General features: G+C 37.4%; 2 protein-coding genes and 1 pseudogene across 2 annotated transcripts in view; 1 reads left to right on the forward strand and 2 right to left on the reverse strand.

Moving 5' to 3' along the window:
- Positions 1–7806, forward strand: part of LOC117930153 (protein HASTY 1) — a 44209-nt gene extending 36403 nt beyond the window's left edge. Inside the window, 8 exon segments of the mRNA XM_034850637.1 lie at positions 3384–3487; positions 3585–3879; positions 4042–4283; positions 5135–5592; positions 5595–5637; positions 5762–6056; positions 6181–6364; positions 7376–7806. Of these exon segments, the coding sequence (XP_034706528.1) occupies positions 3384–3487; positions 3585–3879; positions 4042–4283; positions 5135–5592; positions 5595–5637; positions 5762–6056; positions 6181–6364; positions 7376–7455 (1701 nt within the window). The 3' untranslated portion in view covers positions 7456–7806.
- A 4382-nt stretch (positions 7807–12188) lies between these two features.
- Positions 12189–14854, reverse strand: LOC117930544. Its single transcript, XM_034851186.1, has 5 exons — positions 14644–14854; positions 13252–13983; positions 13032–13143; positions 12873–12948; positions 12189–12452 (listed from the first exon to the last, which is right to left on the reverse strand). Exons 1-5 carry the CDS (start codon positions 14852–14854, stop codon positions 12189–12191), a joined length of 1395 nt encoding a protein of 464 aa, XP_034707077.1.
- Positions 14855–22930: 8076 nt separating this feature from the next.
- Positions 22931–27363, reverse strand: LOC117930976 (annotated as a pseudogene).
- Positions 27364–27370: the final 7 nt, after the last annotated feature.

The raw sequence follows: 27370 nt of genomic DNA on the forward strand, positions 1-27370 counted from the left end.
GTGCCTTAAATCTACTTTCCTAGTCCTCATTCCTAAGAAAGGGGGGGCGGAGGACTTGGGGGATTTCAGACCCATCAGTTTGCTTGGGGGTTTGTACAAGCTTTTGGCCAAAGTGCTAGCCAATAGAATTAAGGAGGTGTTAGACAAGGTGGTTTCGCCGGACCAAAATGCTTTTGTGAAGGGTAGACAGATCTTAGATGCATCGCTCATAGCCAATGAGGTGATTGACTATTGGTTTAAACGCAAAGAGAAAGGGCTGATATGTAAGCTGGATATTGAAAAAGCCTATGATAGTATGAATTGGAGCTTCCTCATGAAGGTCATGCGAAAGATGGGCTTTGGGGATCGTTGGATGAAATGGATTTGGTGGTGCATTTCATCGGCAAGCTTCTCTATTCTGGTGAACGGGGTTCCAGCTGGTTATTTCCCTAATTCTAGGGGGTTACGCCAAGGAGATCCACTCTCCCCCTACCTCTTTGTGTTGGGAATGGAAGTACTAAGCGCTATGTTAAGAAGGGCTGTTGATGGGGGCTTCATTTCAGGCTGTAACATTCAAGGGAGGGGGGGAATGGAGATAAATGTATCCCATATTTTATTTGCTGATGACACGATCATTTTTTGTGAAGCAAGACAAGATCACATGACCCACCTAAGCTGGATTTTGATGTGGTTTGAGGCAGCCTCTGGTCTTAGAATAAACCTTGCTAAAAGTGAAGTAATCTCGGTTGGGGAGGTGGAAGATATTGAGATGTTGGCAGTGGAGTTAGGGTGCAAAGTGGGGACCCTCCCTTCTGTCTATTTGGGGCTGCCTTTGGGAGCCAAGTACAAGGCCATGGCTATGTGGGATGGGGTTGAAGCAAGAATGAGAAGAAGGCTTGCCTTGTGGAAAAGACAATATTTGTCAAAGGGCGGGAGGATTATCCTTATCAAAAGCACTTTGGCTAGCATGCCTATTTACCAATTGTCTCTTTTTCGCATGCCTAAGCTAGTTGTAAAAAGACTCGAAAAAATTCAGAGGGATTTTCTTTGGGGAGGGGGAAGTACGGAAAGAAAAATCCATCTAATCAATTGGGAGGTGGTGTGCACCCAAAAGGAGAGTGAGGGTCTAGGCATTCGGAGAATTGATCTCTTGAATAAGGCCCTGTTGGGGAAATGGATTTGGCGGTTTGCCTTTGAGGAAGATACCTTCTGGAGGAAGGTGGTTGGGGTGAAATATGGCCAGTTGGGTTTTGGGTGGAGAACTAAGGAGGCCCGCGGAACATTTGGGGTGGGGGTTTGGAGGGATATTCTGAAGGAGTCGTCTTGGTGTTGGGAGAATATAGAATTCAAAGTGGGCAAGGGGACTAAGGTAAGGTTCTGGACTGACCTGTGGTGCGGAAATGAGGCGTTGACCCAAGCTTTTCCCCAGTTGTTTGCTTTGGCGGTCCATAGGTATGCATCGGTAAATGAAATGTGGGACTCGAGCCTTGGTCAAGGAGGTTGGAACATAAGACTCTCTAGAAACTCTAATGATTGGGAGTTGGACGCCTTGGGAGAGCTGTTGCATATGTTGAGGGATTTGAGGATCTCTATTGAAGAGGACGCAGTGATATGGAAAGGAGAGGGACACGGCCGCTTTCGGATTAGAGATGCTTACAAGTTGTTGACAGGGTCTAATGCCATTACCTTCCCGAAAAAGAGCATTTGGGTGGACAAGGTCCCAACCAAAGTTGCTTTTTTTGCTTGGGAGGCTTCTTGGGAGAAGGTCCTAACTTTGGATAATCTTCAAAGACGGGGCTGGCAGCTTCCAAACCGGTGTTTTTGTGTGGTTGTGAAGAGGAAACTGTAAATCATATTCTTTTACACTGTACAGTTGTAAAGGCTCTTTGGGAGATTGTCTTGGCCTTGTTTGGGGCTAATTGGGTGTTCCCAGAGAAAGTCAAAGAGATGTTAGAAAGTTGGAGGGGCCCTTTTGTGGGGAAAAAGAGGAAAAGGATTTGGACTTCCATTCCTTGTGTATTTTTTGGACGGTTTGGAAGGAGAGAAATAGATTAGCCTTTAGGGGGGGCTCTCTAGCTATTCAGAAGCTAAAGTATTCGTTTGTTTGTAATTTGTGGAGTTGGGCTAGGGTGTATATGGGAGAGGAGTCCTCTTCGCTTTTAGGTTTTTGGAATGGCTTGCCACTCCCTAAGGGATGGTGAGTGTTGTTTTTGTTTTTGCGTAGGCTACTATGTATACTTCCTGTATGCTTTGTGGCTTTTTGCCTAATTTTATATATATGCGCTCACTTATCAAAAAAAAAAAAAAACACCTCACTCTAGACAAAGTCCCAACAACAATGCCAAATAACCATGGTAAACCCCTCAGGACCAGGGCTTTGTCCCCTTTCAAAGCTGATAGGACTCAGAAGATTTCCTCCTCAGAGAAAGGAGACTCCAAACACCTAGCCTCCTCCTGAGTCAAGGATTCAAATGACAGCCCATTAATGCTAGGTTTCCAGTTGCTGTTTTCAGTGAATGGATGTTGATAAGCATTAGACACTCATTTTCAGTGAATAGTTGCTATTTTGTTATTTTAAGATTTCTGACTATTTGCAATAAACCTGTGATTTTTCCTACTGAAAGGGAAAAGGGTAAATGGACATTGGTTAACCTTTTTTTTTTTAATCAGAAGACATTGGTTAACCATGATTGTGGATCATTTGATTTCACCATCATTAAAGAGGTTGAAGCTTTTTACTAAACATGATATTCTCCTTGATTAACATGTGTGATGGGCACATGCTTCTCAACCAAGTTTGATTCTTGAGAAAGCATATAGAGTATGGACTGAAGTTCCAGTCTATCAAAATAGAATTGCATTTCCTGCCAGGGCTTAAACTTTCAAGTGCCATCCTGTTTCATTGTGTTGTTGCTCTGTCCCTCTGCAAAACAAATTAGTTGGCCTCCTGATCAATGTTGCAGCTTCTTTGATGCCTTGGACCTTGTTCCACAGTGCAGTAACTTGCTTTAATTTTAATTTCATTATAACAAAAGGTCGGTCTGAATAGGCTTTTGGAGCTTGATAGGCTGTCAATAGTTCAGAACGAAGGTTAATGCACCTCTGGGAACTGCACAATGCTTGTGAATATTTGACTGCAAAATTTTTTTAGCGAATAATTAAATTTCCTCAGAGTATGGATGTTTGACTACAGTTTGTCTTTACTGAATACTTAAAGTACCTCAAACACTTGACACTTAATTCTGAAAGTTACCATACACAATGCCCTATTGGAAAAAAGAAATTTGTCTATTTCTTCAAGATGGTGTTTGTTTCTATACACAATGCCCCCTTGGAAAAATAAAATTGTTTGTTTCTTCAAGATGGTATTCTGTTTCTATACATTCTCAATAGTTGTTTTATAGGGGATAGCTGACACCATGGATTATCTGCAAAGAGAAGGCTGTTTGCTTCGTGCGGAGCATAATATTCTTGGTGAAGCGTTTCTTGTCATGGCTTCTGTTGCTGGGTATTTGCTTGCTTATTGCTGGCTGAATTTGGTTGTACATATGCTTGATGTATAATATCTTTAGCGCATTTTTGCAACTTCCTTGATAATTTTGCAGGGTTCAACAGCAGCAAGAAGTTTTGGCGTGGTTACTTGAACCTTTGAGCAAACAGTGGATACAGGTAGAATGGCAACAAACTTATTTATCTGACCCAACAGGTCTTATTCGCCTGTGTTCTGAGACATCATTTATGTGGTCAATTTTCCACACTGTGACATTCTTTGAGAGGGCACTTAAGAGGAGTGGGATTAGAAAAGGCAGTTTGAATTCACAGAACAGTTCAACAGCAAGTTCTACTCCTTTGCATCCGATGTCTTCTCATCTCTCATGGATGCTACCTCCTCTTCTGAAGGTAAGAATCTTGAGAACCTTGAACCTTCCATATTGAACTTCCTCATTCATATGGGTAAAAGTTTCACCCTGAAAAAGGTGCCTCAAGAGGAAGCATGTGAGGATGTTTTTTGTGCAAGTACGACATTGTAATTTAATGCAAATTGTCCTTGTTCTTCTGCAGCTGCTTCGTGCTATACATTCTCTTTGGTCTCCTCCTGTAAGTCAATCATTACCTGGGGAGATAAAAGCTGCAATGATCATGAGTGAGGTTGAACAAACTAGTCTTCTTGGGGAAGTGAACCCTAAATTGTCAAAGAGTGTAGCAGGTTTTATTGATGGATCTCAGATTGACACGAATAAGGAGTATGCAGAATCACATGAAACTGACATACGAAATTGGTTGAAAGGCATCAGAGATAGTGGGTATGTATAAGTTATTTTTGATGTGGTGATTTGATGATTGAATCTTTTATATACTTTAATGATGTTTGTGCTGTTGTGAAACCTTTCAATGTTCAATTGACAATTGTTGAAGACTCCGAAGATGCTATTAACGAGTATCCTTGAGGTTTTTATGAAGTATCTCTGAACTTTTGCAAAAGAGTTTGCATTACTTCTACACAATCAAGATCAATTTTGACTTCATTTATAAATTTTCTGTACTTAAAATCAGATTCTTCCTCTACAAATGTTATGTACTGTACAATTATGCAGTGACAGTGTTTGAACACCATTATGGTTAGAATGGTTTTAGTTATTGGTTTCAATTGTTTATTGTGGGAATACAAATGAATTCATCAGCAAGGAAACATTGTCTGTTCCACTGCTCAAGAATAATAAATAGTTTTCAAGGTTTGACAGATTAAGTCATTCAAGATGGGCTTTTTCCCTTTTTTCTTTCTCGCTTTTTTTTTTTTGGGTGGTGGGGGTGGAAGATGTGCTCGAATTTTTTTAATAATTGAGTTTTTTGTCAAAAGAATATAAGAGATTGACAAGTGGTTAATTTTTCCCATTATTTTTTTTCCCTTTTTTGAGAAAACCATTATCATTTGACCTTTTAATGTATATCATTTTAACTTTACAAAATATAGAAATGTTCTTCATTACCTTCACCAATAGGTGATTGAGGAATAATATAGGATGCTTAATTTATGAGGATGGAAAAATATAATGGCCTTTCTTCTATAACAATGGACCAGTCAAGCATGTTTTCTATTTGTATTATTTGTTATTCTGGTTCATTGAAGGGTGCTGATGCATCTCTGTGGCTCTAGGTATAATGTATTGGGCTTGTCAACGACCATTGGTGATTCCTTCTTCAAATGCTTGGATATTAGTTCTCTTGCTATAGCGCTAATGGAGAATATACAATCAATGGAGTTCAGGCATATAAGGCAGCTCATCCATTCAGTTTTGATTCCTTTGGTTAAATTTTGCCCTTCGGATTTGTGGGAGGAGTGGCTGGAAAAGCTCCTTCATCCATTATTTATTCATTCTCAGCAAGCTCTTAGCTGCTCATGGTCTTGTCTTCTACGTGAAGGGAGAGCCAGGGTTCCAGATGTACATGCCATACTTGCTGGATCAGACTTAAAAGTGGAAGTAATGGAGGAAAAGCTACTTCGTGATTTAACTCGTGAGATATGTGCACTTCTCTCAGTTTTAGCTTCACCAGGACTGAATACTGGGCTTCCTTCTTTAGAACAGTCTGGGCATGTCAGCCGTGGGGACATGTCTTCCTCAAGGATTTGGATGCATTTGCATCAACCTCTATGGTTGGGTATGTCTATAGCACATTTTTTCTTATGATTTACTGTTTACAGTGATTATGAGACTAGTTTGTGTCTGGTTTTTTTCGTCATGCTGTAGATGTAAGTTTTCTTGAAATTGTGGTTCATTTGCAGTTTCCTTTTGAAGCATAAGGGTCTGGCTCTTCCACTATCGCAGATAAGTTTAGAAGCTTTTACATGGACGGATGGTGAAGCTGTGACTAAAGTTTCTTCCTTTTGTGGAGTTGTGGTTCTTCTAGCTATTTCAAGTTCCAATGTAGAACTTCGGGAATTTGTTGCTAAAGATTTATTTTATGCAATTATCCAAGGTTTGGCCCTTGAGTCAAATGCTTTTGTCAGTGCCGATTTGGTTGGTCTCTGTCGTGAGATCTTTGTGTATCTTTCGGATAGAGACCCATCTCCACGGCAGGTTAGTTGTAGTCCGTCAATGTTAAAATGTGTTTGCTTAAAGTGTTTTACAAGTGGAATGCACTTTGATTAGATGAACGTAACACAAAGTTATCAATGATTGATGTGTTGCTCAATGCTCACAGGTTTTGCTGTCTCTCCCTTGCATTACACCCTATGATTTGCTTGCTTTTGAAGAAGCTTTGGCAAAGACATCTAGCCCTAAGGAGCAAAAACAGCATATGAAAAGCTTGCTTCTATTAGCCACAGGAAACAAGTTAAAAGCACTTGCTGCTCAGAAAAGCATGAATGTGATTACAAATGTTTCAAGTAAGCTCACTTGGATATCTATAATTTTCTTTTTCATCATAATTTTAGGCTATGTTTGGCTCCTAGAAAGTATTAAGGAAAGGAAAAAAATGTTAAGAAAAATTATTTTCTTATATTTGAATATCATGAAAAAAGACAAGGAGAAAAGTATAAAGGAAAGAGGAGGAGAAATGCTAAAAGATTTTCCAGTTCATTTTTCTTAAAAAGGGTAGAGAATGCTTGAGAGAACTGAATTCCTCATCAGTTTAATTTTCTATACTTCTACTTTTCCATGGACAATCAAATAGGAGAAAATTTTATAATTTTTCTTATCTTTTCCTTTCCTCATATTTTTTCCTTTTTATATTCTTTTTCTTAAACTTTATGGGAATCAAACAAAGCCTAAAGCTGATCAAGTTTCTGCCTTTATATGGTCTTTCTTCCCCTTCTAGCAAGTGGGCTTTGGTTATCCAGTGGTGGTTGTGATGTTGTAGTTATTGTTGAATAGAATCTGCTGTTACTGTTGATTGATTATTTTGTTGGAAAAGAATTCATTAATCTTGACCTTAATTCTATGATTATTGGGCCTTTTTTCCCCCATAAACTATATGAAGAGCAAGAAAATTCCTCTTCCTTCAAATCTGAATTTTAATCTAAGGACAACTGGGTGCTGTTGAGTATTCGATTTCAGCACTGTCAGAAAAGTTTCAGCTTGTCTTGATTGAATTTTAAACCATGAGAACAAAGCATAGGGAAGGATTTCTTCCTATTCAAAATAAGCAATCCTAATTGTGAATATACAGTAACTGAAATGGTCTGGAAGCATTTGAATTTATTTATTCAGCACTGATCCTTTTATCACGAATAGCTATTGTTCCTATTTCTTCTTTCCCTAATCTGGGTCAAAAACTATTGCTTAAAATTCCTAAGCATTTAGCTGTTTTAGAATCATGCATGGTTTCTACAAGTTTAATTTTCAAATAGCCATTCAAATAAATGTGCTTACTAGTCTCTTGTCCTTGAAACTTTCAGCAAGGCCTCGCAGTATGGTTAATGCTTCAGAACCCAGGATTGAAGAAGGGGATTCTGTGGGATTAGCAGCCATTTTGTAAGATCTATAGTAGTGATCATCATAGAGTTCCTGTACAGAGTAAACTCAAAAGAAGAATCAAATCTTATCTCAGAAATACAGTGAAGGAGACCGCGTTTTACCCTGACCGGTGAGGACATAGAAGGTTGAATAGAAGTTACTCATCTAAAACTCCATTATTCCTTGCCTCTCCCTTGTAAATTAGGTTGGTTATATTTTTACAGTTTGGATTTTTATATTTATTTCATTCTGTTATGCAAATTAAAATAGACTCTTGATCCTGTTCTAAATTAACTAGTCAGTTCCAAAAACAGAAGCTGGCAACTGTTTTCCAGGAGTTGAAATAGATTTCTCTCATTTTAAATATTTCCCATATTTTATAGTAGTCCATTGGATGATGTTAGGCTATATATGCTTGAGGCAATGGCAGGCATTAAGCTCATTATTTGCTTTTACTTCAAAATCTAGTAGTTGTGATGAGATTTACCTTGGACTTGGGTTTATACCTTGTACTATTATGAATATTTTTAAATTCATAGTTCCATTTTTGGAATGACTAAAAGCTTGCCTAGGGCAAACCATGCCTACCCCCAAATAGGTAGCTTTCATGTGCACTTTAATATGAAGATTTGCATCCTTTTGACCCTAAAAAAGGTCTTTCTTTTTCAAGGAAAGTTAACATAGACATCTTAAGGTCCTGTTTGAGGTAACTTTCTGTTTTTAGCTTTAGCAGGGAGTATTTCATGTATAAGGTAAAATAAAATTTCTATTAGAAGTAATATTTTTAGAATTTTATGTTAAATTATTTTTAAAATTATATATTTTTTTGATCAAAATTAGTCTAATAGACATAGACACTGTATTGGACTAATAAAAAAGTTTTTAACTTTTCACAAGTTGATTCAAGCAGGGTTTTAGAAGTTTGTTGGAAAGCCCAGTTCTTGGTTATATTGACTCTTAGTACTGACCAATCTGTAATGAATTGTATGCTTAACATGTTGTTCAACAAACAACTTATGTTAATAATATAGTCAATATATGATGAGATTTATTGCACAAAGTAGATTAAATTCTCTGTTAGTATATGATGAATGGTATATTAATAGATTCATTCAAAGTTCGAAAGATAAATAATCATAGTAATAAGTAGAAGCTTCAGCAACAAATTTTGAGCTCAACAACCTGGAACCTCGTAATGGATTCGGATTGTGCTAACTAGTTACTAGAGTTAGTTGTTAGAAAATAGTTAAGAGTTAACTCACCTCTGTACTTTGTATAAATGACCCTTCCCTGGATTCTGAAAATGTACTTCTAAATCTTTCATGGTGTCAGAGCCATTCTGGAAAGAAAATTTGCTTGAAGTTTTCCTTTTCCCAAACACTATGGCAGCCCCTTCAACATCATCTTAAGCTTCACAAACCTCTGCTCTAGTGTCCTCTGAAAACTATACTCAATCTTCTCAAAATCTTCAGACTCTAAATCATGCATTATTTGTGAAATTAGACAGGAGAAATTATAATTTTTGGCATTCACAAATGGAAAATGTGGTGTTTGCCAATGGATTTGAAGAATAAATCAAATGATTGAGGCCATGCCCGCTGAAGATGACTGATTCCGATGAGGTTAATCTAGATTTGGTGGCTTGGAGAAGGTTTGATTGAAGGATCCTCAACTGGATCTATTCATCACTCTCTCCAAAAATAGCGGCACAACTTGTAGGGTGCATAACCTTTCCATCTGCTTGGGTTGCATTGGAAAAGATTTTTTATGATTCCTCCAAAGCTCACATGTTACAATTCTGATTGCAATTTCGAACTTTGAAAAAGGGATCCTTGACCATGATGGAGTATGTTCTCAAGATGAAAAGTATAACTGACAACCTAGCTGCAATTTCTGAACCCGTTTCTAATCAACACCATGTCATGCAACTTCTTGGAGGGTTAGGTCCTGATTATAACTCTCTTAGTTGCTTCAATTACTACTAGAGATGATTAGGTGAGTGTTAATTCAGGGCACAGTATGCTGTTGAAATATGAACAACAAAATTCAGTTGAAGAAAGTGTTGTTGCTTTAGCAACTGCTGCAACTACACAAAGCAGAAATTTTAATAGAAGATATCAGTAAATTGGACAAGGAGATCAAAGCTTCTACATATTTCAAGGCCAAAACCCAAATCATTATCCTGGTAAACAATTTTCTGTTGGTCTTAATCATGATGGAGGCCGTATTGGTTTTAATCCAAATACAGGTCATGGTGGAAGACAAGGTAGTTGAGGCAATAATTTCAGTAAGTCTCAATGCCAACTTTGTGGCAAGTTTGGCCACATGATTCATATCTGCTGCCATCGATTAGATATCAACTATCATGATCCAAATAACAATCAGATGTCGTCAATGGTTGCATCGCATTCCACCTTTGGTGATCACACATATAATCTGTATCAGACTGCTTAAAATATCTTTAATGTTCAACTTTATCATGGATACGACAAGGTGACAGTTAGGAGCAGTAAGAAACTTCCTATATTGGAACTAAGGGTTTTCAATTTTCATCATGTTTATTTTCTCTCAAAAATGTCCTCCATGTTCCTCATCTAACTTCTAACCTGATTCACGTATCAAAATTTCGCTCAGATAACAATACTTTCATTGAATTTCAGTCCTCGCCGAACCCTGCTTCTCCATTTTTTTTGGCATTTCAGCCTCCTCCGGCCTCCGACGGCAGCTCCCTTCCTTGGCCGAGACCTATGTGTGCCTTGGGAAGGCCTCTTCTTCATCTCCAGTCACTTTTCTCCTTTGTTTGGGCCCCGACATACCAGGTTCTTCTTCCATAGCTGTGATCCGACCTCCCTTTAGGGCTCTCTTCGATCCAAATGTGATTCAATCTTAGGTGAAGTGGATATGACGACTAAAAATCCTATTTTTACATCCGTCATCTCTGGATCTCCTATTATCACATCGGAAAAATTGATTGGTAGTGAGAATTATCTCTCCTGGTCAGCGTCCGTGGAACTCTGGTCTATGGGACAAGGTTATGAGAATCATCTTATTACATCTGAGGATGCTATACCTGATGTTGACAAAGTGCAATGGAAGAAAATCGATGCACAATTATGCAGCGTATTATGGCAATCTGTTGATCCCAAAATATTACATCATCTTCGTGCCTACAAAACGTGCTTTAAATTTTGGACTCAGGCTAAAGGATTATACACAATTGATATTCAACGATTTTATAAGGTGGTTTCTGATATTGTTCATGTGAGACAGTAGGACCTGGATCTGTCTACTTATATTGGCCGGATTGTGTCTCTTAACGAGGAGTTCTTAACTTTGATGCCCTTCACTAATGGTGTTCAAGCTCAACAAATATAGACTGACAAGTTCTTTATGGTGTTAACCCTCATTGGCCTTCGTCCAGATCTTGAGTCTGTCCGAGATCAGATTCTTGCTAGTCCATCTGTACCATCATTGGTTGATGTGTTTCCTTGTCTCTTACGCCTCTCCTCTACTCAGACCTTGTCGACTGATGGTCCTTCAGATTCATTTGTGTTAACCTCTCATATTAACTCTCGAGGAGGACGTAGTGGCAATCAGGGTTGAGGACAATGTCCTCAATGCACCTATTGTAATAAGCTTGGTCACACTCGAGATCGTTGCTATTAGTTACATGGACGACCTTCTTGCACTGCCCACATTGCACAGTCATCTAATCCTCTACTATCTCCAAAGATTGAAATATCGGTAAATACGGATATATCAGTACTTGGATTTTACGGATATATCGGAAATATCAGAGAAATATCGTTGGATATTTTTCATCAAATATCGGTGAGACAAAAATTATCCAAAATTGATGGGAATGCTTAGAAAAATCCAAAGAATGATAAAATAAGCAAGAATATATATATATATATATATATTAAAGTTATTTTATAAGTGTAATTGACATAAATATGGTCAAAGAAAAATATCAGTAACCGGTTTACGATACTTGGATTTTAAGAATAGAAAATATAAAATTTAGAATTGTACACTTAGAAAGTTAGAATTGAGTTAAGAAATATTTGATTTTATTAAATGAAAACGATTTACACATAAACATAATATATATGACATTGCAATGGTCCTTAATACCAAAATGAAGATCGATGTGGTTCCATCATATTGTTATTGTTAGATGAAGGGAGCCCATCTTATTGAAGACAATATTCATACCAGGACATGGAGTTTCGATAGTATTGATTGTATGTATGAACATGCCATGCATAAATTTCTTGAGTCCTACCGACAACCTGTCCATGGATGAGAAATCCAGGGTTTTCCCATGTGCTCGTTTGAAATCCTTGTTGTTGTAGCTGATGTGGAAGGTAGTATGGCATTTGTGTGGAAGAAGGATAGTTATACCTTTCATACTCTTCATCAGTGGAACTTGAAAGATTTTGAGGAGGCTGACCATAACTTATTGCATAAGGGGCATAAATGTTGGCTTCGTTTGATGAATCACTGAATTGAGTCTCTACACTCATCGACACAAAACTGGTCGACAATGAGTCCTTGTTGTATGGCATCATCCTTCATTGTCTTCCTCTATATGGATTTCCAATGGCTCCAACACCTAGATTGGCTCTTCTAGAGTCGTGGTCTTCATCTTGAGTACAATGTGTGAAATCATCTTCACAAGTAAATGCCAATGGTTGTCCACTTTGTTGTTGTTGTCTACCATCCCCTTCATCATTTCCAGGGTCACTACCATCATTGGTCCCTCTCCTCTTGAACCATCATAACTGGAAGCAGAAGTACCAGTAGCACTAGGTCTACTACTATGTTCAACACTCGTGGAGTCAAAAGAAGGTCAAGAAGTGACTGTCGGCTGAGAAATTCCTTGTCGAAATGAATCTCTCGTGTCTTGGATGAAACTATCAGTATGAACTTCTTCGGATAACACTCGATCAACATCGACACCTGCTTCTCGGACATGTGCGGCAATTCATGGGTCGGGATTTCCATCTTCATCATCTAAATGAAGAGGTCTAACCCATTGAAATAATTGGTTATCTTCTTCTTCACCAACCTCAGTTGCAATGTCAAGTAAATCGAGGTAATCCTCACCAACACTTTGTCATGTTATGCTTTCATGTCACGTATCTTTAGTTTCATGTTATAATAACAGAAAACTAATTGTTGGAGCATCGGGTAAGCAAGCCGATTTCTTTGTTTTGTATGAATTAAGGAAAACGTGCTCCAATTTCTCTCACAAGCTGAAGATGATGCAGTTTGCGATAAAACCTTGATAGCCAACCTTCTTAATGTAGGAGTGTGATTTCCATACATGAACCACCATTCAGCTACAACCAAATAAATGATATTAGTACTTATATTGGAAAGCTACAATAATAAGCTAATGAAATGAATTATTAATTCACAAATGATACTCACCGAGAACCATTTCTGACCTCGAAGCAATCGTTGCTCGATCACCGAATCCTCTTTTTGCATCTCGGAATAGTATAATCTACATATTAAATAATTGAAAGTAAAAAAGTTGAGCAAATGAAATTCAATTATTTAATTTATATTATAACTCTAATAATTTACCTCATTTCCAAATTGACTAAGACCTTCTGATGTAGGATCTTATTTCGTAAAAACTTCATAAACAACTTGAAGTAGATCAGGATCAGTACCAACTCCACGTTTATATTGAAATCTTAGATTAAGAAAGAATGCTATAATAGTAAAGTAGAAATGTAAAATTAGAATGTTATGAAAGACACATATTAAATACCAATAACTTTCGAAGATGAATAATACTTACCTACTGCATGAAGAGGATGATTAAGAGTTCTATCCCAACGATCTGTAATTATTTCTAACACCCATTCTTTAGCATTAAGTCGAATGAGGTTCTCTTTCATAACTCGAATCAATTCGTACACAAATGGTATTGTAGGAACAACTTTTGAATCGACAATGCAAAGAACCGTGTATAGCGCCTCATATATTGACACTAGCTTTCCCACTCTCTCCCAGTACGCATGGTCAAACATAAGTGATTCAACTTCTTTGCCGATTAATGTGCGACTTAAGTTGTGTTGTGCCCATTCATCACTGATAAACACTTTCTTCAAGTTTGCTTTCTTTTTCAAAAGACTGTCGAGGGCCATATAATTGGTTGCAAATCTTGTTGCTCCAGGACGAACTATGTCTCCACCACACACTTTCCACATCTGCGCAAGCAACCAACTATGGTTATAAATGAAGTTGGTTATCTTTCGAGCTTTTGTAATCACATCTGTAACACTCGTCCTTTTACCGATGTCTTCGAACATTAAGCCGATGCAATGTGCTACACACGGAGTCCAATAAAGATTGTATTTCTTCATTAACAACTTCCTCGCCTTCACGAATGCCGACCCATTATCTGTAACTATTTGTACCACATTTTGTTTCCCAACTTCCTTGATCACATCCTTCAACAAACCATATATGTATTTGTTGTCCTTTATATTATTTGATGCATCAACAGATTTGAGGAAGATTGTGCTACCTTTTGAATATACCATGAAATTAATTATGCTTAATTTCGTGGGCCAAGTCCATCCGTCACACATAATCGTGCATCCATAAGTCTTCCACTTTTCTCTTTGAATATTGACATAAGCTTCCATGTCTTTGTACTCCATATCCGAATACTTGTGTTTGATTTCATAAGGAGACGGTGGTTCTATACCCATACCTACCATCCATATATAATTAAAGCATATAAGAACATTTGTGGCAATCATACTATATAAATAGTAATGATATTGTTAAAATGAATACAACTTTTAAAATTATAGTAATTACCAGCTTGTTGTGCACCAACAATCATGTTCTTGAAGTGGTGAGGGTCTACTTTACTGGGTGGAACACTCTCATATATGAAGAACTTACTAATCAAACGTCCCATGGTTTCCTTGATGGCACCACCTTGAAAAGATTTTTCATATTTTTCTGTCTTGCTGCTGAAGTTTTGTACAATGAGGGCGCATCAGGCAGTGATGGATCTTAATATCGAACACTTTGCGATTTTCACATTTGCCTTGTTGTTGGATTGGTTGGATGTGAAGACTCGCCTATTATAATTATTAAAATTAAACATATATGTTAATTTAATATTATTGATAAAGTTGATAAGAAACAGTAATAATTCAAATTAATATTATACCTGTTTTTCTTTTGCCTTTTACAAAATGTTCTTTTTGTTGTCGATTCCATTTAGCAGCTTTTGATGCTTGAACTGTCTCTTTATAACCATGCCGCTCATCAGGGTGCATGTCAGTCGGATACATATACACATCATCATCTCCATTAGCATCATCACCACCAAGGTTCTCCTCATCGTCCTCATCAGTTACATGCCTATGTCTTCTTCCCATTGTGTCTTGCAATTCAGATCGAATATCTTCTATATCTGCAGTTTTTTTCACTTTTGCCTTATTTTTTTGCTCTAGAAGTCGTCTTATTTCTTATTTCACTTTTGGAGGCATATTAGGACACTTTTTGTATTTGAATTAGGGTCTGTATGTGATAGGTGAAATTTAAAATGAGTAATCCCACCACTCTTTATTGCCAACCCACAGTAATTGCATACTGTTCCATTTTTGTTCTCTTCCATAGGTGTACAATATTTCCAACAAGGATTTCGACCCATGATACCGCTTTCACTAGCCATTTTCTAAAATTGAATTATGAAACTAATATCAAATTTAAAATTATTAAAGATAAAACATGTAAGAAATTTAATATTCATGAAATTGATAAGAATTAATAAAAATTGAAATTAAAATTGAATTATGCATATATGAAATAGATAAACATTACAATAAAATTTCAATATGAATTAAATTTAAATTAAATTAAATTAAATTAAATTTGCATATTCATGAAATTGATAAGAATCATTACTAATAAAAATTAAAATTAAAATTGAATTATGCATATATGAAATAGATAAACATTACAATTACATTTCCATATAAATTAAATTTAATTTGAATTAAATTAAAATTGCATATTCATGAATTTGATAAGAATCATTATTAAAATTGAATTATGCATGAATTAAATTTCCATATGAAGCTAAATATGCATATATGTCAAATCAATTTCCATTCCATATGAAATTTAATGTTAAAATGACAAAATTTCAAATTAGATAATATCAATTAAACTATATATAATAAATAAAATTGAATTATGCATAATAAAAATAAATTTTATGAAAGGTAAGACATACCTTAATTAGCCTTGACTTGGAGTTAATCCCCTTCACCACCAAATTTTCAAAAAAAATTTTGCTAGATTATATAGGAATTTTGATGTATGAAATGGAATGGAATGTGGGTATTTATAGGAATTTTTTTGGTCAAACTAGCCGTTGGATGGTCAAATAGCCGTTATACATTAATTTTAACCATTGGATCAAAATTTGGTTCAAATTTCACCATTAGATCTTTATATAACCGTTGGAAACACTTCATAGCCCTTGGATAAAGTGAAGATTGATGTTCCACCATTGGATCACAAATCTGATCGTTGGACGCCTTTACAAATACGCGAGTGAAATCTGGGCCATTAGATCCTCAAAAATTCAAATATGGCCGTCGGATCAAATTCCTTAAAGTTGAAAAAAATCGCCAATTAATTGCAATTTTATCGGCAAAATATCATCAATTTTTTGAAAAAATCGGCGATATATAAGTAAAATCGCCGATTTTTTGAGCTTGTCCTTCGGCTTCTCCACGCGTGCCTCCACCGCGATTTATCTCTGATTTATCAATGCTTTAACGATATTTCGCCGATATATCGGCGATTTTGCCGATTTTTTGGCGATATTCTCGGGGATCGATAATCGATGATGATTATCGTTTCGAGGACGACCGATATCCAATATTTCCCGATTTTTCAATCCTTGGCTATCTCAACCTAACTCCGCTACGAGCTCCACATCTCAGAGTATCACTCTTAATGGTAGTGATTATGATGCCTATCTTCGATATTAGGCAGCCACATCAGCTTCTGTTGCTTCTGTTGCCCAGATCGGTAATGTCTTATCTGCTTTATTCAGTCTCCTTCTCTTGGCTCATGGATTCTAGACTCCGGAGCATCTAATCATATCTCTGGTAATAAACACCTTTTCTCCTTTATTACTACTACCTCTGCCTTACATACTGTTACTTTAGCTAATAGTTCCCAAACTATGGCTAAAGGTATTGGTTTAACTCATTCTCTCCCTTCCCTACCTCTCCATTCTGTCATTTATGCCCTTGAGTGTCTTTTTAATCTTATTTCCATTAGCAAAATAACCCGCACTCTTAACTGTTATATCACTTTTTCTGATAAATCTGTGATCTTGTAGGACCGGAGTACGAGGAAGACGATTGACATAGGGCATGAGTCTCAAGGCCTCTATCACCTTACATCACCTTCATCTCCTGCAACTTGCATTTCCACTGATACTTCTCTTCTCATTCACAATCGTATGGGTCATCCTAGTCTCTCCAAGTTCCAGAAGATGGTCCCTCATTTTTCCACTTTGTCGTCGCTTGCGTGTGAGTCGTGTCAGCTTGGGAAACATACTCGTGTCTCGTTCCCAAAGCGTTTGAATAATCGGGCAAAGTCTCTTTTTGAACTTGTCCACACTGATGTTTGGGATCTATGTCAGACTACGTCTACTTTAGGATTTCAGTATTTTGTCACTTTCATTGATGACTATTCAAGATGTACTTGGTTATTTTTTATGAAAAATCGAGCTGAGTTATTCTCTATTTTCCAGAAATTTTATGCTGAAATCCAAACACAATTCAATGTTTCTATTCGAGTGTTACGCAGTGACAATGCTCGGGAATATTTTTCTACATCCTTTACTTCTTTTATGTCCCAACATGAAATCCTTCATCAGTCATCTTGTGCTCATATTCCTCAACAAAATGGGGTTGCTGAACGTAAAAATCGACATCTTCTTGAGACATCTCGTACACTCTTTCTCCATAGTCATGTTCCTTTTCATTTTTGGGGGGATGTGGTTCTTACAACCTGTTACTTGATTAATCGTATGCCCTCATCTATATTAGATGACCAAATCCCTCATTCCCTCATTTTTCCTACCCAACCTCTTTATTTCCTTCCTCCTCATGTCTTTGGCTGTACTTGTTTTGTTCATACTCTCACACCTGGACAGGACAAGCTCTCCGCCAAGGCTACGAAATGCACCTTTTTGGGATACTCTCGACTTCAGAAGGGCTATCGTTGTTATCCCCCTGACACTCATCGTTATTTTCTCTTTGCTAATGTCACCTTCTTTGAGGACTCTCCATTCTTCTCATCCTCTGAATCTCTTCCCATTTATGAAATATTGCCACTTCCCTATATATCCCCCCTTTCAGATGCGCTCTCTCGACCTCTTCAGGTTTATCATCATTGACATCGTGCTGTTGCTCTCCTCTCTCTTCAACTGAGGTACCTGATGACTCACCTCCTGTCCCACCGATTTCTCCTACCCCAACCCTGTCATCTACTGACCATTTACCTATTGCTCTTCAGAAAGGTAATCGATCTACTCGTAATCCTCATTCTATTTATAATTTTTTGAGCTACCATCGATTATCTTCATTCTATTCTGCCTTTGTCTTTACTTTATCCTCTGTTTCTCTTCCTAAGAGCACTAGTGAGGCACTTTCTCATCCTGGGTGACGACAGACAATGGTTGATGAAATGGCTGCTCTACACTCCAATGACACATGGGATCTTGTTTCTTTACCTCCTGGTAAATCTACAGTTGGATGTCGTTGGGTCTACACTGTTAAAGTTGGTCCTGATGGTCAGGTTGATCGCCTTAAGGCCCGCTTGGTTGCTAAAGGTTATACTCAGATGTATGGTTGTGACTATGGTGACACCTTATCTCCTGTTGCCAAGATTGCTTCTGTTCGCTTATTTCTCTCCATGGCAGCTATGTGTCATTGGCCTCTTTATCAGTTGGATATTAAGAATGTTTTCCTTCATGGTAAACTTCTCGAGGAAGTGTATATGGAGCAACCACCTGGTTTTGTTGCTCAGGAGGAGTCTGGTTTAGTGTGCAAGTTACACCGCTCTCTATATGGCTTGAAACAGTCTCCTCAGGCATGGTTTCGGCGTTTTAGTTCAGTTGTTCAAGAGTTTGGAATGCTTCGGAGCGAAGCAGATCATTCAGTTTTCTATCATCATAACTCTTCGAGCCAGTGCATCTATTTGGTAGTTTATGTGGATGACATTGTCATTACAGGTAGTGATCATGAGGGTATCCAAAGACTAAAGTAACACCTTTTCAACCACTTTCAAACCAAAGACTTGGGCAAACTCAAGTACTTTCTGGGACTTGAAATAGATCAATCCAGTTTAGGTGTGGTTATGTCACAAAGGAAGTATGCCTTAGACATCTTGGAAGAAACAAGGATGTTAGAATGTAAACCTGTTGACACTCCTATGGATCCAAATATCAAACTTATACCAGGATAGGGGGAGCCTTTAAGAGATCCTGTGAGGTATCGACGACTTGTAGGCAAATTGAACTACCTCACCATCACTCGGCCATACATCTTTTTTCCTATGAGTGTGGTTAGTCAATTTCTACAGTCACCATGTGACAACCATTGGGATGCTGTGATCCGCATTCTTTGATATATTAAAAGAACACCATACCAAGGTATGTTGTATGAAGACAGGGGCCATACCCAAATTGTTGATTACACAGATGCAGACTGGGCTGGTTCACCCTCAGATAAGCATTTCACCTCAGGGTATTGTGTTTTTGTTGGAGGTAACTTAATATCTTGGAAGAGTAAGAAACAAGATGTAGTGGCCAAATCAAGCGCCGAAGCTGAGTATCAAGCTATGGCTTTGGCAACATGTGAACTCATATAGTTGAGGCAACTCCTTCAAGAATTGGGATTTGGAAAAGATGAACAGATAAAGCTAGTCTGTGACAATCAGGCTGCATTACATATTGCATCCAATCTAGTCTTTCATGAAAAGACCAAGCATATTGAAGTTGACTGTCACTTCATTAGAGAGAAGATCACATCAGGGTGTGTTGCTACAAGTTTTATTAATTCAAATGATCAACTAGTAGACATCTTCACTAAATCTCTTAGAGGTCCTAGGATTAAATACATTTGTAACAAGCTTGGTGCATATGACATATATGCTCTAGCTTGAGAGGGAGTGTTGAATATAATGTATTTATAGTGTACAATCTTTCTTTCCTTTCTTAATATAGGTCTTGTATATGGTAGTTAGTTTAACCTAGCCTTGTATATATGTTTCCCTATTGTAAGAAGTTAAACACATGAATGAGAATTAAGGTTTTCTCTCTCTCTATCTCTCTTTCAACATTATCCTTATACTTGAAAGCACAAGTTAGCATATTGACTTATTATGTCTCTTTATCAGCTATGGTACCTCTCATAAGGGTTATCTATTTCTTGATTAACTCTTGTGATCAAGTTTATGTCACCCGCCATGTAGTATTTGATGAACACACATTTCCAATTGCTTCATCTTTATTTTCTAATCCTTCTTTGTCATCCACTTCACTTGTTCCGATTTCTACACCTGTACTTGTGCCTATACTAAATCCAAGTATGGTGTCCTCTTCTAATATAGCTACTCCTCTGGTTGCTTCTGAGAACACCTCTGGTTCATCTCCTACCTCATATGCTTCACCTAGTTTATCCTGTAGTCCACCTTTAGTTCAGCATCTGAGAATTCTTTGCCAACTCCAATGGTCAATATTCATCCTATGCTAACTCATGCAAAGCATGGTATATACAAACGAAAATTACTCTTAGTTGATGTGGTGTCTGAACCAGAAACATGTCAACAGGCTATGTAGGACCCTAACTAGCACAATGTAATGGATGTTGAAACCATCAACCTTGTTATTAAGGTCACTCGTACTATCCATACTGTTGCTCTTATCTTTTGGTTGGACTATTCGTCAATTACATGTTCACAATTCCTTTTTAACTGGTGAATTGGATGAGGAGGTTTTCGTGAGTTAACCACTAGGGTTTGTTCATCCCCATTTTCCTCATCATGTTTGTAAGCTCACTGAAGTGGTTTATGGTCTCAAATAGGCTCCTTGATCTTGGTTTACAAAGTTAAGTATGACCTTTTGCAATTGGGGGTTTCATTGTTGCAGAGTTGATAACTCAATGTTTGTCTAATGGACTGCTCAAGATATCATTGTTGTGCTTGTTTATGTTGACGATATTCTGGTTCCTAATAGTAGTCCTGCCTAGATTCCAAACTTATCACATCCTTGAATGCTTCCTTTGCTCTTCGGGATCTTGGTGTCCTCAATTATTTTCTTTGTGTGGAGGTTTCTTCTTCTCAGGGAGCTCTTCATCTCAGCTAGCAAAAATATATTAGGCACTTACAATTACAAGGACTCACATGCTTGACTCCTAATCTGCTTACACTCTTGGTAGCCTTGGTAAAACCTTATCTCAATTTGATGGTGATCCGTTTTTGGATGAGACCTTGTATCAAAGTACTATTGGTGCTCTTCAATATGCAACCATCTCTCGTCCCAATATATCTTTTGCTGTCAACATTGTATGTCAATTCATGTACAAACCCACGACTACTCATTGGATTGTTATCAACCATATTCTTCACTATATGATGGGCACTCTGAATTGTAGCCTTGGTCTCCAAGCTGCTGATTTATGTTTTTCTTGGTTCAAATTTGGTATCTTGGTCTTCTAGTAAGCAACTTATTATGGCTTGTAGTAGTGTTGAATCTGAATATCAAGGCTTAGCAGCGACTACAGCTGAAATTGCTTGGATTCAATCTATCCTACACGAGTTATGCATTCCTCAGGATATCCCTTTCATTTGGTGTAATAAACAAAGTGCTGCTCATCTGGCTGCCAACACAGTTTTCCATTGTCACTCGAAGCATATTGAACTTGATCTTCATCCCATACGTCTGTAAGGTTTTGCACAAAGAACTTCTTGTTCAGTACATTAAGTGCTCATTAGCTTGCAGATGCTCTCACTAAGCATCCTCTAAGCTCACAGTTTTTGGGATGACCAATTTTTCTCTTTCGATGAAAGTTGTCATTGATAGGTCTCATATGTCATTTAAAAGTTAAAACAAAGAGCGTGAAGAGATTTTTTCAAGAGTTGAAAAGCAATCATGTTTTCTTGTCCTTATTTTTAAATTTTGTTTTTAAGTTAAAAGAACTCAAAATTTTTTTTTTAATATTTTATAAAAATAAGAGTGTTTCATCGATTATTTTTAAAAACGTTTCAGAAAAATGAAAAATAAAAAATTTATATGGATAAATTGTTTTTAAAAATAAATTTTTTAATTTTGATTTTATAAAAACATTTTAGATTCAATTATATAATATAAATTAAATTTAATTCAAGTTTTATTAAAAATAAAAATAATTTTTAATTACAAATAAATTTTAAAAACAATAGTTTTTAATAAAATACGAATAGATATATTATAATAAAATCATAAATTATATATATATATATATATATTTTTTTTAATTTCTCTATATTTTCCTTCTATTTTTTAAAAATGAGTTCTTTAAAAGTTGTTTTTTATTTCAGACTGAAAAAAAAAAAAAAACAACCACCAAATTATATTATGAGTTTTTTGAAAACACTTTTCCATTTTTAAAAAGAAAAAAAATATTTTTTAATCGCACATTAAATTTGAATTTGGTTCATATATTCCATATAAAGATATGTATATTCTATATAAAAACGTGTACATTTTATTGGACTTCAGACCCAACATCAAACCTAGACCAAAATCACAACAAAGAAAACATATATATAAAATATTTCCTCCAGACATGTCATTGCAATATCATATTTCCTTACAAAATAATAAAAATTATTAAAAATACTTTTATAAATATTTTATGTCATGTAAAACCCATACCGAATATGTAAAAATGTGAAGAACATAAAACATCCAATGCAACAAAGACTCAAGTTCGGGATGCAAATGCAAAAAGCAAGAAAGCATGAAGATTTTTCAACGTTGAACAGTTGCTCTCTTTCATCTTCGGATGTACCTACACAACACTGGTAATAGCATAAGAACGAAATTCCTTTTTCTGATAAGAGGTAGAATTGCGAGAAGAAATAGTTAAGGTAGAACTGGTCTCACTCGGCATAGTCTTCTCTTGACTAACTATACCATAAATCTGGTCCCAAACTTGTCTAAGATCAGGAAATAGGTATCTGTCTCATATGATGCAGAACTTCTACTGTATGATTCATTCACATCAAAGCTTCAGAGTTTCAAACCAGAACAGGACTACATGGTTTCAATTCAATGGACAAAAAACATCATAGTGGTGAATCAATTTGAACATATTTAACACCAGAGTTTAGATGCCAGTAGACCAACACTAAATAGTTGACTTGGGAAAAAAACTCCACCCTTAGCAAAGCATAAATTTGCCCATAAAGTTGTCGAGAAAATAAAGTTGAAAAGTTGAGTTGATAACAAGTACATCACACATTATATCACAATTTTCACATAAATCACTTAAGAAAACAAACGCAAACACGAGGATTAGTAAAAGGTCCCTTTCAGAGAGAGAGAGAGAGAGAGAGAGAGAGTAACATGCTTGTGAAGGTGCAGATGAAGAGAAAGAACCTATGGAGTTTCATTGTTGCTTGGGATTGGCTTTGGGCCTGTCCTCGACTGCTTAAGTGGAAAGCAGAGAAGACCTTCTTCCAGTGTAGTGACATACTGCCCTACATGAGATAGAATTCAAAACTTCAGGACCTAGGGGCCAAGTGAGAGTCCTAGATATATAGTTAAGCAAAAACAGGGTGACATACAAGAATTAGCTGGCTTGTGTGTTCTCTTCAAATCTAAGAATGCAAGCAAACTATACCATAAACTAGTATGGGTAAAAGCAAAGTGAAAGTTAAATTAGTGACCTAAGATCAACTAAGTCCATCCATTGGGCCTGTTTCTAGATCATAGTCAATCAGCAGGCTATGAACTGCTATCAAAACCCCAAACAAATCAAGCAGCAAACCTAGAAACTCTGTGAGAAACAAGCTGCTATAGCCAACAATAATTTCACCATTACATTCAGAAGTTAAGCCATCTCAAATAATCCTCCGTGAAATTCATCTTAAAGCAAATTTAAGAAGCAACTGGTTTGACCAAGTTGAGATGCAGCAGAATTAGAGTTTATTGAATTAACTCCAAAGCAGGATCAACAATTTGAACTACAAACACTCCAAAACATTCAAAACAGCTTGCAAGTTGAGAGTATCATCAAATGAAAACAAACATAAAAATAATATAGGGTGCCACAATTTTCTTTTACTGTCTAGCCAAAGTTAATCATGTGATAAAAAATCTTATTCATAAAAATGAATCTTTACGGTCTAGCCAATGTTAATCAACTGATAAAGGAACGATACAACTGTGGAGCCTTTTTACAAGTTATTCATTCTCTTCTCAACAACACAAAAACAGTACCTTGATTATTCTAAGCTCCCAAAGATAGAAGTTGTAATGAAGAGAAGAAAATTGAGCTTGTACCTGCTGTCTCCATTCAACATGGTATTCAGAGAACTAATGATCATATTTTCTAGATTTTCAAGAAGAGCTTAAGGCTGAGTTCTTATCCATTGTCCAAACAAAAGATGGCATGTCTGATCGGGGTCCTGAAACAGTCCTATAAATATAAAGCTTCTCAACAGGGTATTCATCAGGGCTCGAATCAGGATGTCCTTGCTCAGCAATGACCTCAACATTCAACCTTGGCATCTTCTGGCCTAGCAGTTTACAAGCTCTGTAACTCACTTGACATGCAGACATCCAAAGGGATCGCATTGTCTCCAGCTTTGCTGCATTTGCCAAAAGTGCTTTGTCACCAAAAGGGCAATCTCTAATCTCCAGTTTACGGAGGCTCTTACATCCTGACAAAACATGGTGGAGACCCAAATCACTGTCCCCAGCAAAAGCTAGGGAAAGCATCTCAAGCTTTTTGCCATGGGACCCTATGTACTCAAATACACGATCAGTGAGGAGACCAGAAAGTGAAAGGCGCTTGAGATCCTTGCAGTGCTCAACAATGGCCCCAAAGCCCACATCCAGTGGTTCTAGGTAATATAGTCGGGACGGAAGCGTTCAATGATGCATAGACGAAAGCGAGTAAGGTTGGGACGGTTCCTAGCAATAGTAGATAGGGCCACATTGGACATCCGACGACAAAAATATAGAACCGAGTGAAGCTTGGGGCAACCTGCAGAAACTGATACAAGGCCTTGTTCCGTTAAAGAGACATTTGGTTCCTGACCAAATGGATCAGAAGGAAATACCCTCAATTCTCGCAGGTCCTTGCAAGATTCTGCAAGGGCATTAAGACCAGTGTCTTCAATATAATCCAGTACCTGCCAAGGTTCAAGTTAAGGTGAAATGGAAAAAGGAAGAACAAGAAGCAGAAAAAATGGAAAAATATGCCATCTGAAGACAAATAGAAGCAGCTTTCAACAGATCAATGGACAGCACAGAATTAGATGTCACATACCCACAGGCGCTGCAGATTCTGGCACTGGCTCACCAGCTTGATGAGTTCTGGGCATTGGATGGGTGCATCACTTAAGTTCAGGATGTAAGTCCAAAGCAAATTGGGTAGAGAGTTGGAAGGTAGGAAGGGACCACATCTTGTAAACCACATAGTCTCTTAAGCCCCTTGCAGCCTGAAAAAGCTCCTGCAAGCTTTGAATATAGATCAGGATGGACTTCCTTCGTGTGCAAGCCTGAACCCAGCTCAACTAGCTGAGGGGCCTTCTGGAGGAGGTTGGGTAGCAGGTCAAGGGGCACTGAATGGCTCAACTTGAGAGTTTTCAGATTTGGGCACCTACCAACCAGGCGCTCCAGGGCAGAGAATCTAATCTCCGAGCTTAGTGAAGTAATATTAAGTGACTCCAGGGATGTATAAGAATCAGGAAACTGGCTCAGCCAATTCCCACTCACATCATCTACTTCACTTTCTGACAAGTCCAGCTCTTTCAGGTTCCTGTATATTTTAACAATAAAGTCAACACAAAGCAGGTTAAAAATTCTAAAAATCAAAGCAAACTCTAATAGACAGCCAAAATAAGGGAAATAATAAAATAAAAAGACTGCATTTTTAACAAGATCTCTGCTACAACAGCAGCATTAATCCCTTATCATGTTGACAAATAAACCACCCAAAATCTAGTGCTAGTAGAAGATGAATTTCTAACAGTTCCCAATCAATTCTCATTTCTGGTTATACAGAACCTCCCACATTACTAATAGAAAAACCCCAGGAAAACAAGATTCCAGGAATTCCATGTTTCTTCCAAAAATGGGGCTTCTTCCTTAACTTATCAACTTCCAGATACTTAGGTCTACAGAACCTCATGACTACAATATAAAGCATCCACACTATTAAAAACAAACACAAAAATGTGTCAGCTCTGGCATTCCGACTGTGGTTGAAAATAATGGGTGCATGTTTAGCATTCTGTCTCGAAGGGGTAGAGAGGAGAAGTCACCCTGCAACGGGAGTCTACTGCCTCATTGGAATCAGGAGTTGGGTCTCATATCATCACTCAGTAAGCAACACTTATAAATAATTGTAGTAATATGTATTAACAGAAGAGAATATAGTTGAGGGATTCAAAAAGAACCCACATTATCCAAGGAGCAACCATCCAAAACCAAAAGCAACCCTACACTACAGTGGTCCTACGACAAACAAAAGAAGCCAAAGGAAAAGCAAAAACTGACAGTGACTAGATCTCCATTAACCAAAGCAAGAGACAGATATTCAGAATCATGGACCCTCATTGTACCAAAAGTTTAATCCTATAGCAGGTTATGAAAACAAGGTTTTTAACAAATTACCAACAAAAATGCAGCTAATCATAATAATGGGGTGGGATTGTATTAGATGAGGTGTAAAAACACATTAGCTTTGAAAAATAGGAAGAAAAGTAGCAAAATCCTTTATAAAATCTCAGTAATTATTAAACTTTGCAACAAGTAAAAGGTATCTTTTTCCAGTTTAACAACCAAATTCTAAAAACGGAATTCCCTTTGGTTGCCAAGGAAAGAGCATTTCCTTACCTGGGAAAACAAACACATCAACCCCCCATCCCCTAACATTTACTTGGCCTAGTAAAATTGAATTCTTTTTCCCCTATTTTTTGAAACCACAACAACAGAAGGCGTAAGCGTCATAATTTGATTTACTTTCTTCATTAGCATTTCCTCTGCAACTGAACTGAAATTTCTAATAAAACACAAACGAACCTGCAGTTAGCTGCAATCGTCGCCAACCCATCAGTGGAGAAGCCTTCACAGGAGTACATAACCAAAACCCTAAAATTCTTAAACTTCTTCGCAATCAACTCCAACGCCTCGTCACTCACCACCATCCTCTTCAGCCTCAGCTCCTCCAACCACGGGTACGCCTTCGCGAACGCAGCAATCCATGGGTACGCATAACCGCCCCACTCGTGCGGAACCAGATTGAAATCCGCGAAGTGGGCTTACCTTTCAAGGACACAGATCGGAGCTCCGGAAAGCGACGGATCGCTATCGCAGGGCTCACGGCATAGCAGTTCCCAACAAATAGTCGCCGGCGGCACCACCTCTCGATGTCGTGCCATGATTTGCACACCAATGAGACCGAGTTCCGGTCCGAGTCCGAGTCTATAAACGAGAGCACATGCTCTAGAACCTCCTCAGGAAACGAATACCCCATTCAAGTCTGAATCTTCAAATCTTCTTCACTAGATATGGATCTAAAACCACATGCACTGACTAGTTTATAAAGAAAGAAATCAAAAGATTTCAGTCTAGCGAGGCAGAGACAGAT

The sequence above is a fragment of the Vitis riparia genome, chromosome 14 (assembly GCF_004353265.1).
Source record: "Vitis riparia cultivar Riparia Gloire de Montpellier isolate 1030 chromosome 14, EGFV_Vit.rip_1.0, whole genome shotgun sequence".
Lineage (NCBI taxonomy): Eukaryota > Viridiplantae > Streptophyta > Magnoliopsida > Vitales > Vitaceae > Vitis > Vitis riparia.

What these genes read in the sequence shown, in the direction of transcription:
- LOC117930544 (XM_034851186.1), bottom strand. Translation starts at nt 14,854, where the DNA reads ATGGGAAGAAGACATAGGCATGTAACTGATGAGGACGATGAGGAGAAC. An exon ending in AAAAGGCAAAAGAAAAACAG is followed by an intron (nt 13,984 to 14,643) that starts GTATAATATTAA and finishes TATATTCAAAAG; the next exon opens with GTAGCACAATCTTCCTCAAA. An exon ending in TCATCCTCTTCATGCAGTAG is followed by an intron (nt 13,144 to 13,251) that starts GTAAGTATTATT and finishes TCTTAATCTAAG; the next exon opens with ATTTCAATATAAACGTGGAG.